General features: G+C 42.6%; 2 protein-coding genes across 2 annotated transcripts; both read right to left on the bottom strand.

Moving 5' to 3' along the window:
* Window positions 1-1337: 1337 nt before the first annotated feature.
* LOC123391994 (interferon alpha-1/2-like) lies at window positions 1338-2284 on the bottom strand. Its single transcript, XM_045079695.1, has one exon. It carries the CDS (start codon window positions 2144-2146, stop codon window positions 1583-1585), a length of 564 nt encoding a protein of 187 aa, XP_044935630.1. The 5' UTR covers window positions 2147-2284; the 3' UTR covers window positions 1338-1582.
* A 3562-nt stretch (window positions 2285-5846) lies between these two features.
* Window positions 5847-6610, bottom strand: LOC101676633 (interferon alpha-1/2-like). The gene has a single exon (XM_004761812.3). It carries the CDS (start codon window positions 6565-6567, stop codon window positions 6004-6006), a length of 564 nt encoding a protein of 187 aa, XP_004761869.2. The 5' UTR covers window positions 6568-6610; the 3' UTR covers window positions 5847-6003.
* Window positions 6611-13290: the final 6680 nt, after the last annotated feature.

Below are 13290 nucleotides of genomic sequence, written 5' to 3'. Positions count from 1 at the left end.
CGAGCAATAGAGAAGAATTCTTACCACATCAAACTCTCTAAAAAACAGCAATGGGGTATTATGCTGCTGTAGGAAACAGTGTCACAAGGAGGACTTAGGGAACCTAATAATTAAGCTGATAATTCTGGGAAACATGATTTTATCTGTAGTAATAGATAATTTGATGAAGGATTGAATGAGTTATCTATTCCTGCCAAGTGAATTCTTAAAGCCAAGAGGCTCACTGATGTTCAAGGAAGTAAGAACCAAGACAGGATAAACCACCGTCAGTAGTTCAGTCATGATGAAAAATAAATACAACATTAAACATATTAACATGATTTGCAGAACATCGAATCCATGAAATCACTCAGGAAAAAAGAAATGACATAAAAAGGCAAACCATGCCCAGAATAACGAACCCCATTATTCCCAGATCCCCCTCAATATTCTTCTCCAAGTCAGACGCACTGACTTCTCTTATTCATGCTCCCCCTACTCCTGGGTGGTCTCTGCTTATGGATTCCACCAAACCGACTCTCAGGAAGGTCAGCAAAGGCTTCTGTGTTTCTGAATCGCAGGTAGTTTCAATCCACATCTTCCAGGAATCCCCTGATGGTCTTTGAAGCACATTTACTTCCTTACAGACACTCTCCAGCATCCTCTCTTATCCCTGTGCTGTATGGCCAAGAGTGCACCGTCTCCTTTGTGGCTCTTCTCTCCCATCTTTCACTGGTTGAAGAGCCTCAGAATCAAGTTTTGTCTGTTTCTCACATGACACAGTCTCCCTGCGTGACCACCTCTGTTTCTGGCTTTGCCTGCTAGATGTGGACCTCAGCCGTGGTGTTTCTTGTCAACTGCCAGCTCACCTGCCCCCGACACCGGACATATGTGTCTCCATGTCTGCCAGTGACCTGTTGAGGGGTCCACAGATTTTCTGTGTGCACTTCCTGTGTGCTTCAACCTCTCTGCTCAGGCAGCAGGTGAGAGAAGTCACTTCCTTTCCTTCTTCATTAAAACACTAAATAGGAGGATGTTTTTAGATCCCGTCCCTACAGCAACCATATATATATATTCCTACAACCAAAGAGGTAGACATCAGGATCTGCATTTATTATGTCCTGTAGCCTAAGGTAAACATGCAAGTTGTCTTAGAGAAAGTCAGTTGTCATTTCCAACGTTAATGCAGTATGACGGTAAATGCATTCTCCCGTCCAATTTCCAACAGAGTTACACAATCAGACTGGTGTGACTCTTTGAAAACACTTTTGTCCTTAAAGTTCCATAAAGAAAAAATGATAAACTGATTATATATTATAAATATATTTTATTATATTCTGCTATATAAAGGTGCACATCATGTTATATGAAAACTGAATCTTATCAATATTTAAATAAATAAATATTTAAATAGATAAATAGACACGAGCAAGGTCATCTGTAAGCAACTACTGCCTGTAGAGTTGACATGTCCTGGAAACACGTGACAAATTATTGTGTTCATGTCTTCACTACAGCAGAAATGAGAATCTCTGACACGGCAGAACTCCAGAATGTGTGATGTTATCAGTCAGAAGGAATCATTTCCATGTTGAAAGGGGTGTCACTTCCCGCTCCTTAGTCTCTTATGTAAGGCTGTTGATGCATACAAGGGTTTCATGATCTCTGCTCGGACCATCTCCCAGGCACAAGGGCTGTATTGCTTCTCTTGCAGATAGAGGGAGATTCTCTGGAAATAGTTCCTCAGGATGGAGTCCCCATTCACCAGGGGCAGCTCTCCCACCCCTGCCTCCTGCAGGGGACAGGCTGCCAGGTGGCCCAGCTGCTCAGAAAGTCCCGAGCATAATTGCTCCAGGAGGGTCGTGTTCCAGGGAGCAGGTGAGGCCTCTGTGCAGAAAAGGTGGAAGGTCTTCTGGTTCGTCACATGGATGACAGAGAGGGCTTGAGCCTTCTGCAGCTGCTTGCCATCAAACACCTCCTGGGGGAAGACAAAGTCATTTGTGTATTTGTCACAGGAGCTAGCAGACAGTCTCCTCATTTGTTGCAGGAGCATCAAGGCCCTCCAGTGCAGCAGGCCGTGGTCCTGAGGCAGGTCACATCCCAGAGAGCCAAGAGAGTGGCAGCTGAGCACCAACAGGGCCACCAACAAGGAGCAGGACAGGGCCATCGGGGATCCTACAGATGCTGTTGGCCTGGCTGGGGTGGGCACGTCTGGGAACCGTGGCTCTAGCTCCTCTGAACATCTTCTCCTGTGCGTGTGACTTAAGTAGGGGACACAGGAGTTTTCGATTTCTGAACGTTTCCCTTACTTTCTACTTCTCTTTTTCCTTTCCTTTCTACACTTTCTCCTGGGTTGTAGAGCGTGGGTTTCTCAACCGTTTCTTTTTCCTATTGCCGCCTCCTGTTACAGTCTTCTGAATATTTATGTATTTGAACCTTCCAACAAATCTTGGTAACATGGATCTACAGTCTATATAGTTATGTATGTATAGCTCTGCTTAATAGATTAGAAAAGAAAGTGTTCATTTTACTCCGTTTATTTGATTCAGTGTTTAGATGGACAAAAATTTCAACTGAGAGCTATATATTTTTAAAATTTATTTATTTATTTTCAGAAAAACAGTATTCATTATTCTTTCACCATACCCAGTGCTCCATGCAATCCGTGCCCTCTGTAATACCCACCACCTGGTACCCCAACCTCCCATCTCTCCACTACTTCAAACCCCTCAGATTGTTTTTCAGAGTCCATAGTCTGAGAGCTATATTTTAAGCTATTTATTCTTTACTGGATATCTAATATGATGAATGACTTCTCAATTTTTTCTTACTTAAATGGAAATATAAAAGTACAATGCTAATTAAGAATTTGTAGAAAGACATAATAATATCGGTGTCCTTAGATAATGAGAATCATTCCAAATTGCTAACAGCCAATGGATTATTCAATTATTTATTGGATGTTTGTTTTTCATGTACCATATTTTAGTATGGCCTCAATAAGAAAATGATTTTTAACTTTACTTGATGCTAGATACTCATCAAGTTATTCTCAAAATAGTTTTTCTATTTATACCAGATAGAATTCTTGATGCAATGAATAAGTTTTGAATAATTAAATGATTATGTATAATCTATTTGTATTTATTTCCAAAACCCACATCAAAATAAGGCTCAAAGACAAGCAACGTCCACAAGACAGCCCATGGCATGTTGAAGCCTTATTCCCAACCCTCAAACTACTTGTTACATTGTTGGAAGCAACTGGACGAGTGTTCCCTCTGGTGGGGGGATGCTGAAATGTGGGAGAGACCTTGAAGCTCCAGAACAGCAAGAATGGGGAAAATCTCTGGACCTTCTGCTCACTTTTACTAGGAATCTATCTGCTGTTTTTGTAAAAAAAAAAAAAAGGAAAAGAAAAGGTATTTTTGTTGAAGGTCATGGCTTATAACACTAGCAGAGTCTGTTCATTCCAGGAAAGTTTTTGTTTGTGTTTCTTTGTGTTTCTTTGCTTCCTCTGGAAGAAAATCTCCCACCAGGGACAGACTTTTACATACAACAAGAGCCCGTGTGCATACCTGGTCACTGTCTAGCCTACCTTGCCCTCTCGCTGGCAGCCTCCCCTGTATAGACTGTGATGGGCCACAGAACAGCAGCCTCCTGCTCCTATCTCCTCTCTGCTCCTGCCCCTCTGACATCACTGCAGTGGGGACATTCCCTCAGGTCAACAATAGTCACCAGGAGAAAAAAAAAACAACAAGGCTTCTTCTAAGCGAGTTTCGAAAAACCTGGAAGTTTCACACAACTTGTGTTCTTCTTTGTGGGTAAGAAGTAAAAGGGCCAGACAGAAACCACAAAGGAAAAGGAAGCAGCTGTGTGAATGGGCAGGAGAGGCTCCTGAGGAGGGAGGGGGGAGAGGAGCTCACAGGAGGTTTCTCCACTGGGGAGAGGGAAACTCTGTGATTGGAGAGTGAAAGGATGGGATCTTGGAGGGCGTGGAGGAAGGGGACATGTGCTGTACCAGAACACATCGAGTATGCGGACATAGGTACAGTGTATATGTATACATAATACATTATTGTGTATCTAATTACAGTCAATGGATAGTCACCTGTTTCTAAGGGGTTTTTAATTTTTTTTCACAATGATATTTTGGAGGATGATCATTATTACAACAGCTCTAGGAATATTTCCACCTCACTTTACATCTGGGGAAACTGAGCTGCAGAGAGCTCCAGTGAGGTTCTCATGATCAGACAAGGAGATGGAAGCAGAATTCCAGATGCAGGGCACAGTCCTATAGCCCATGCGATAAATTCCTGCCTGAGATTCCTCTTGGGAAATTCTGAATCTTCCCTTCTGCCACGCTTCCTGGAGATCATCCTTCCCTGGTGGTGTCCCACCTGCACTGGCTGCCCCATCGCTGTGCCCTTGACAGGCTCCCCTTCTCCTTCTCAGCCTTAAATGTCAAACATTCTCTGAAGCTTTAGGGCATCTTTTCATTCCACTCTCATGTCAGACGGAAGGACTTTCAGCACCGTGCCTCGATTTCCAAATATGGAAAACACATTGCGATTTAATGTCTCCAGGACGTGCATTGTTGGAGAGTCCAGACTCACCCCAGCATCTCCAGTGGGAAGTGTGCTGTCCCCTCTTCCTGACATTCCTCCTGCAGTCTCCTGGTCACAGATCCCTTTGGCCTCTAGCACTGTGGAGAGGTAGCCTCAGACTATTCTAGAGTGATTGCTTTCCCCCTCCCTCTACTGACAAAGCCAGCAGATGTCCCTCTGCTCTTCAAAGACTAGTGGTGATTCTGAAGGTACAACTCAAAAAACTGTGGGCTCCACCAACTAGGGAGGACTGGACATTGTAGCTGTCCAGTGGAAGCACACAGAGCCTCGAGCCAGGCTTCTGTAATAGTTCGAGTTCCTACCCGTACCTTGAGGCACCATTTCTCATTCTAAGCTCTTTTCCCAGGCAAGCACTTCCCTCCCTGGGTTTTCTGTGAATGGAGTGGCTTGTAATGGCAGGATCAAGGATCCATATTGTTTCTTTTGATTTGTTTATTTTGTTTTGTTTAAAGATTTTATTTAACTATTTGACACAGAGAGAGAGAGACAGTGAACACAATCAGGGACAGTGTGAGAGGGAGAAGCAGACTCCCAGCTGAACACGGAGTTTGAGGCAGGGCTTGATCCAGGACCCTGGCATCCTGACCTGAGCCTAAGGCAGACACTTAATCTACTGAGCCACTCGGGTGACCCTGGACGATCCATTTGCTAAAGAATATTCGCACTTGGGTGTCTACCGAGTGATGTGGAATGTATCTGGTGCTTTTCATTTTATTTCCTGACATGTCTGCTTCCTTTTCTACTTATAAAATTCATGTTTACCCTTCTTCTCACTCTTCCTTTTAACATAACTGATATTACTTCACTACAATTGTTGTCCCAAGGCTAGTTTTTGTACAAAATCCAAGACACAGCATTGGTTTGGGAAGTCTGCCTTTCCCGTGACGACAGCATGCAAAGTGACTTCCAGGAAGTCAATGCGATTACTTCTAATGTGAAAACAAAGTAATGAGTGAGAGAGTGGTACAGTCCATTCTTTCATCAGGTTGTAATCAACTAGTTCCCTGCTTCAATTAGAAACAAACGCAAGAAGTTTTCTATAGAAACATTTAATGATCAGAAAATAAATAATTTGATACACATAAAACATTATACAATTCTCTTAACCACAAAGGGAAGGTACAACTAATATAATACAATAAAAAATAACTTAAATCTTGTAAATAGTGAAATAAATAAATAAATAGTTAAATAGGCAGATCCGCATGGTCATCTGAAAGTGACAGGTATTTGTAATGTTGACTTCCTGTTGCCTAATACTCCTAAACACATGTGACAAAGTGATTCAGTTCATGTCATGATGACAGCAGAAATGAGAGTCTTTGACACTGCAGGACACATGGGAGTGTGATAGTATTCTTCAGAGAGAACCATTTCGATGTTGAAATGGGTGTCACTTCCTGCTCCTTAGACTCCTTTGCAAGGCTGTTGATGCATACAAGGGTTTCATGATCTCTGCTCGGACCATCTCCCAGGCACAAGGGCTGTATTGCTTCTCTTGCAGATAGAGGGAGATTCTCTGGAAGTAGTTCCTCAGGATGGAGTCCCCATTCACCAGGGGTGGCTCTCCCACCCCCACCTCTTGCAGGGGACAGGCTTCCAGGTGGCCCAGCTGCTCAGAAAGTCCCGAGCACAATTCCTCCAGGAGGGTCGTATTCCAAGGAGCAGGTGAGGCCTCTGTGCAGAAGAGGTGGAAGGTCTTCTGGTTCGTCACATGGACGACAGAGAGGGCATAAGCCTTCTGCAGCTGCTTGTTGTTGAAGGCCTCCTGGGGGAAGCCAAAGCTGTTTGTGTACCTGTCACAGGAGCTAGCAGACAGTCTCCTCATTTGTCGCAGGAGCATCAGGGCCCTCCAGTGCAGCAGGCCGTGGTCCTGAGGCAGGTCACATCCCAGAGAGCCGAGGGAGTGGCAGCTGAGCACCACCAGGGCCACGAAGAAGGAGCAGGACAGCGCCATCGGGGATCCTACAGATGCTATTGTCCTGGCTGGGGTGGGCACGTCTGGGACCCTTGGCTCTAGCTCCTCTGAACATCTTCTCTTGTGCGTGAGGCTTAAGTAGGGGACATCGGAGTTTTCAATTTCTGTATGTTTCCCTTACTTTTTACTTCTCTTTTTGATTTCCTTTCTACACTTTCTACTTGGGTTGGAGCATGAGTTTCTCAACCATGTATTATTTTCTTTGAGTATTATCTTTGCCTCCAGAATCTTTTTGGATTTTTTTGTTAATTGCAACTATGAAGAAAACTTAATAGCAGGGAGACACAGTATGTATCGTTATATATTGTATTTTTGTCTGTGTTTTAAGAAAAAAAAAGTGTAACGTTTTTCCAATTCAGGGTCCAGAATGACTAAAAATTTTAAGCTAATAGTTATATTTTAAAGCTATTGATGCTCATGTATATAAGTAAATTAGATGAGTGACTTATAATTTCTGTACATGTATACAGTGAAGTATATGGAGTACATAGGGAAATAAACAATTTCAAATTGGACATAATGAATTCGGTGTACCTGAACATTTACAATCAATCCAGATTGCTAAATGCAAGTGAAAATATGAATGATTACTTAACATGTGTTTTTTAGTGCACTGAATTTGAATGTTGCCTCATAGGACTCATATGACAAAATTATTATTTCAAGATCTTTATTTATTTATTTTTGATTAAGATTTATTATTTATTTATTAAGATTTTATTTATTTATTTATTTATTTTTTAATTTGACAGAGGGAAAGATACAGAGAGAGTACAAGTAGACAGAGCAACAGGCAGACAGTGAGGGAGAAGCAGGCTCCCAACGAGCAGGGAGCCTCATGCAACGAGCAGGGATCCCAACGAGCAGGGATCCCAACGAGTAGGGATCCCAGCACCCTGGGATCATGACCTGAGCTGAAAGCGGCCGCCCAACTGACTGAGCCCCCCAGGCACCAAGACAAATTCATCTTTAACTTCACCTGCTACTACGTACTCTGGGAGGTATTGTCAAAATATTTTTTCTGCTTAACACTAGATAGTTACTGAGTAACTATGAGTTTTGTAGAGCTAAATCATAAAATTTAATGTATTTGTGTTTTCATTTCCAAAGCCTGCATCACAACAGGCCTCAGACATCAGCAATGGCAACAAGACACCACTGGCAGCTCACTGGTAAGAAAGATCACCTGTCCAGGTAAGACTCTGAGACCCAGGAAACGATGGAGAGAAACTCCTCCAAACCTAAAGGATTCCTGTTATTCCTAGGTTTGTCACACTGACCTTACAGTTTGTGTCCTCCAAGAATTCTGTGCCATTGCTTCTTATGTAATATCCAAGAAAACCAATGAAAGACAATATATACCAAGGTTTTGTTAGAGCGCTCCAAGGCATTGCAAGTGCCCCCAGCAGGAAGCCTGGTTCATGTCTGGGAAGGGGAGGTGTCAAGGTTCTAATTCCAGATGACGGGATTTTTCCAGTAACACCTCACTGACAAGGTAGTTATCATATCTATTAAGCTCTTTCATCTGCAGTGACTGAGTGTCCTCCACCTGGGCTCTCCTGGGCTCACTCCTGAGGACAGGCTCACCATGACCTGAGGACTCTAGATTCCCCTATTGTGCAGGGGCTGGTTTCCTTGTTAGCAAAAAACTTAATGGCCCTACATCCTTGCCCTTGCCCTTGCTCCTGGAGTGTTTGTGTCCGGGACCCTCTCAGTGCTCACCTCCTCCTCTCCTGACCAGGTATCAAAGGTGTCAACAGCACCCAGATGCTGAGGGTCCTCTTTAGTTTCTCCAAGTAGAGGAAAGACCAATTATAATCCTTTCACCTTGAATAAGGGAATATATTTATTGTGCCATCACAGCTCCTAATTTTCTTTTTTTTTCATTGTTTTAAAGTAAGCTCCACCCACATGTTTTTTTTTTTTTTTAAGTAAGATCAACATGGGGCTTGAACCCAAAGTCTGACATAAAGCCCTGAACTTAGAGTAAGATTCATATCCTCAACCAACTGAGCCACCCAGGATCTCCCATCGTTCAAATTTTCCTGAAACTAGGGAACACTTGTTACGTCCAAAACTTCTGAGCTGAGCACAGGGATTTCACTCACTGGGTCTCTCAGGAGAATCTTCCAGCACAGAAACTGAAGACTTTCACTAGCTCATTCAGACTGTGTGTTTCCAGTAGGCAGCTTCATCTGGCCATCTGTCTGGTGCTCAGAATGCGGGGGAGGAGGAGGTCCAGGCTATGGTGTCAGGGACAAACCACCTTGTTGCCTTTCCTTATTCACGGTGTTGCATTTTCAACTTAAGTAACAACAACAAAGATAATTTGATTTACTTAATATTTCCACATGCTTTACTGGACATACTCTCACTTGCTGGTCCTGATCATGTTCTATGTCATCATGAGGATCACACAGAGGGAATGAAGAGGAGGGCCAAGGGGCTGCCCCAGGTTTCTCTTTCATTTTTAAAACATCAGTTTTTCTGTTTCTCATGTCACCTTTCCTCGAAAGCAAAACATGACAGCTGTGTGTGGGGGAGGGGAGAAGACACCTGTTTTGTCTGAACGTGACAAAAGTGAAAGAGTGGCCTGTCCACTGAGAAAATGGCAGAGTGTACGTCAGCAAAGTTGATGCAGAAACACTGGGGATGAGCAGCTCTGGCAGACAGGAAGAATGAAGGCTGTACTAAGTTATTGCAAGTCAGGAAAGTGACTGCCTCGGCCAGAGGATCCCACAAGACCAACTCTTGGGTCCCCATGAGGCCCTTAGCTCTACAAGAGGAGCCACCTCATTTTCCTTTCATTCAATCCACATGTACTTGGCTCTGAGGAGAGATGAGAGGAGTCACATCAAACAGCTCTGAAGTGATTGGTGACCTGGACTCAGCTGCTCACCCTCTCTGGAAGGAGACAGTATCCTTGCCCTGCTTGAGAGCTCTACCTACCTGATAAACCACTCAGACCTGGAAAAGGTTGTCTGAGAAATCTAATATGAAGACGAGGGGAACTGAAAGATCCTTCATGATTCTGCTCTGCACCTGGATTAGAATAATGATGAGGATATTTTAAATCACAACACTAAAGCTGCTTGCATTCTAGCCCTTCTAAGATCCTTGAAACCATTACCTCTGTCTTCTCATTAACCCCATTGGGATTCCGCTTATTTCTGCAGCTGTTTGGAGAGAAACAGAAACCCGGTGTTAGAATTATTCAGATTGAACAAATATCCAAGGTAGAACACAAAGGAGTTGTGAGATAATGGCTGGTCTGGAAGCAGCTGTTAAAAGATGTGAAGAAAAGAAATGGACAGAGGGTTCAAGAAGCAGGAGAGGCCATGGAGTGAATTCAGTCAGGTGGAGAGGAAGAGGGATCAAGGATTCTAGATCGCACTGTAGATACCAAAGACTTGTTGACTGTGGTTGTGTGTGGCAACAGGGGGTGTGGTGGAGTCAAATGCATGAGTGACTTGAAGTTCCTAAGACAAGTTGTCAGGATCCCTTTTAAATACTCATGAGAGTGGGGAGGAGTCAAGATGGCAGAGAAGTAACAGGCTGAGATGACATTAGGTAGCAGGAGATCAGCTAGATAGTCTATGAAATCATTCCGAACAGCTACACTCTAACAGAAGATCGAAGAGAAGAAGAGCAACAATTCTAGAAACAGAAAATTGACCACTTTCTGAAAGGTGGGACCTGTGGAGAAGTGAATCCAAAGCGACTGGAAGATAGACCGCGGGGGGATGGTCTGGCTCCCCGCAAGCAGTGGAGCAATGGAGCACAATATCAGAACTTTTAAAAGGCTGTTCCACTAAGGGTCATCACTCCAAAGGGTAAGCTGGGGTGAAGCCCATGTGGGGATAGCGTGGTCTCACGTCCTGCGGGGTCACAGAAGGGTCGAGGTTGTTTGAGTGTTACAGAGCTCCCAGGTATTAGAGCGAGGAAGCCAGAAACAGAGACTGAGCTAAGGAATGAGCTCTCAACTCAGAGTTACCTTAAGCTGTGATATGTGGCATAGATAGGACCCTGCTCTGTGAGCAGGTACTCCACAAGATCCTGGAAGACCCCCCTGAAGAACGCAGGGTTCTGCTGGGTTTGGAGACTCCAGGCAGGGCTGTGTGCCAGAGATGCTCGGTCGCAGGCTGGGGGGAGGGGGCTCAAAGTGAGGCTAGAGGCCAGGGAGATGGGAGTGATTGAGGACTTTTCTCCAAGGGTGCACTGAGGAGTGGGGTCCCAAGCTCTCGGCTCCTCTGGGCCAGAGATTGGGAGGCCATCATTTTCAAGCCATCCTCCAGAACTCTATGGAAAGCATTCAGGGAACAAAAACTCCAAAGGGGAACCCCAGTGGATTACTTAGCCCAGCCCCTGGTAAGGGCGGTGCAATTCCACCTTGGGCAAACACACTTGAGAATCACTACAACAGGCCCCTCCCCAGAAGATCAGCAAGAAATTCAGCCAAGATCAAGTACCAAGGAGAACAGCAGAATTCCAGAGGAGCAAGCAAAGCAAGGAATTCGTGGCTTTCTCCCCATGAGTCTTTAGTCTTGTAAAGTTAATTAAGTTTTTTTAATTTTTTTTAAACTAAAATTTTTGTCACCATTACTCTCTCCTCTTTTAAATTTTTAACTAGTTTATCTTAACAATACCTTCATTTTAAAAATCTTTTTGGAAACTTTATCATTATACTCATATTTTATCCTTCGTTGTATCTATCCTTATTGTTTGTATATACTTAAGGTTTTATCTTTTAAAAAATGTTGGGGTAGAACTTCTTCTAATAGCTCAAAATAAACCCTAAATCTAGCACAGGTCTTTGTTCCAGTCTCTAGCCAGAGCAAATTCTTTCTACTTATCATATCAACTCCTTTTTTAGAAATTTTTTAAAAATTTTTTTATCTTTATAGTTCTATTCCATCACTTCATTATGTTTACCCTTATTGTGTGTGTGTGTGTGTGTATTTTTTCATTCTTTAAAATTTTGGGAGATAGTTTCTTTTAAGAGACTAAAATACTCCCGAATTAACTAGGTGACTATATTCTAGTCACCAATCTAATATATATATATTTTTTAATATTTTTTCTTTATTTAATTTTTTTCTCTGAACTTTTTTTACCCTATTTCTTCCCCCCATGATGTGGGTCTCTTCTTATTTGGTTAGAGCACATTTTCCTAAGGTCCTTGCCATCCTTTTAGTATTTTATTTGCCCCTTCCTATATTCTTATCTGGATAAAAGGAAAGGTGGAAAATTCACTGAAAAAAAAAAATAACAAGAGGCAGTACCAAAGCCTAGGGACCTAATCAATACAGACGTTGGTAATATGTCAGCTCTAGAGTTCAGAATGATGATTGTCAAGGTGCCAACTGGGCTCAAAAAAGGCATGGAAGATATTAGAGAAACCCTGTCTGGAGAAATAAAAGACCTTTCTGGAGAAATAAAAGAACTAAAATCTAACCAAGTTGAAATTTAAAAAGCTATTAATGAGGTACAATCAAAATAGAGGCTCCTACTGGTAGGATAAATGAGGCAGAAGAGAGAATTAGTGATATAGAACCAAATGACAGAGAAGAAAGAAGCTGAGCAAAAGAGAGACAAACAACGACTGGACAACGAGGGGAGAATTCAAGAGATAAGTGATACCATAAGACAAAACAACATTAGAATACTTGGGACTCCAGAAGGAGAAGAAAGAGAGAGGGGAGCAGAAGGCTTATTGGAGAGAATTTCCCTAATATGGCAAAGGGTACAAGCACCAAATCCAGGCGGCATGGAAAAGCCCCCTCAAAATCAATAAGAACAAGTCCACACCCCATCAGCTAATACTAAAATTTACAAGTCTTAGCAACAAAGAGAAAATCCTGAAAGCAGCAAGGGACAGGAAGTCTGTAACATACAATGGTAAAAATATTAGATTGGCAACAGACTTATTCACAGAGACCTGGCAGGCCAGAAAGAACTGGTGTGACATATTCAGAGCACTCAATGAGAATAACATGCAGCCAAGAATACTATATCCAGCTAGGCTATCATTGAAAATAGAAGGAGAGATAAAAATCTTCCAGGACAAACAAAAATGAATACAATTTGTAAACACCAAAACAGCTCTATAAGAAATATTGAAAGGGGTGCTTGAAACAATGAGACAGCCCAAAAGTAGTAGACTAGAAAGGAACAGAGACAATATACAGTAAGAATCACTCTACAGGCAATACAGTGGCACTAAATTCATATCTCTCAATACTTACCCTGAATGTAAATGGGCAAAATACCCCCAAGCAAAATATACAGGGCATTAGAATGGATAAAAAAACAAAACCCATCAATATGCTGTCAACAAGAAACTCATTTCAGACCCAAGGACACCTCTAGATTTAAAGTGAGGGGGTGGAAAATAATTTACCATCTAATGGACATCAAAAGAAAGCTGGGGTGGCAATCCTTATATCAGATCAACTATAAAAAGACTATAATCAGAGATAAGGAAGAACACTATATCATACTCAAAGTGTCTGTCCAAGAAGAAGATTTAACAAGTGTTAAGTATCTATGCCCCTAACATGGGAGCAGCCAATTACATAAATCAATTGATAACAAAATCAAACAAACACATCGACAAAAGTACAATAATAGTAAGGGACTCAACACTCCCGTCACGGAAATGGACAGATCATCCAAGCAAAAGATCAACAAGGAAATAAAGGC

Source organism: Mustela putorius, unplaced genomic scaffold, assembly GCF_011764305.1.
Source record: "Mustela putorius furo isolate JIRA1106 unplaced genomic scaffold, ASM1176430v1.1 tig00000421_pilon_pilon_pilon, whole genome shotgun sequence".
Classification (NCBI taxonomy): Eukaryota; Metazoa; Chordata; class Mammalia; order Carnivora; family Mustelidae; genus Mustela; species Mustela putorius.
This window is presented reverse-complemented; position numbering and strand designations above follow the sequence as displayed.

What these genes read in the sequence shown, in the direction of transcription:
- LOC123391994 (XM_045079695.1), bottom strand. Translation starts at nt 2,146, where the DNA reads ATGGCCCTGTCCTGCTCCTTGTTGGTGGCCCTGTTGGTGCTCAGCTGC.
- LOC101676633 (XM_004761812.3), bottom strand. Translation starts at nt 6,567, where the DNA reads ATGGCGCTGTCCTGCTCCTTCTTCGTGGCCCTGGTGGTGCTCAGCTGC.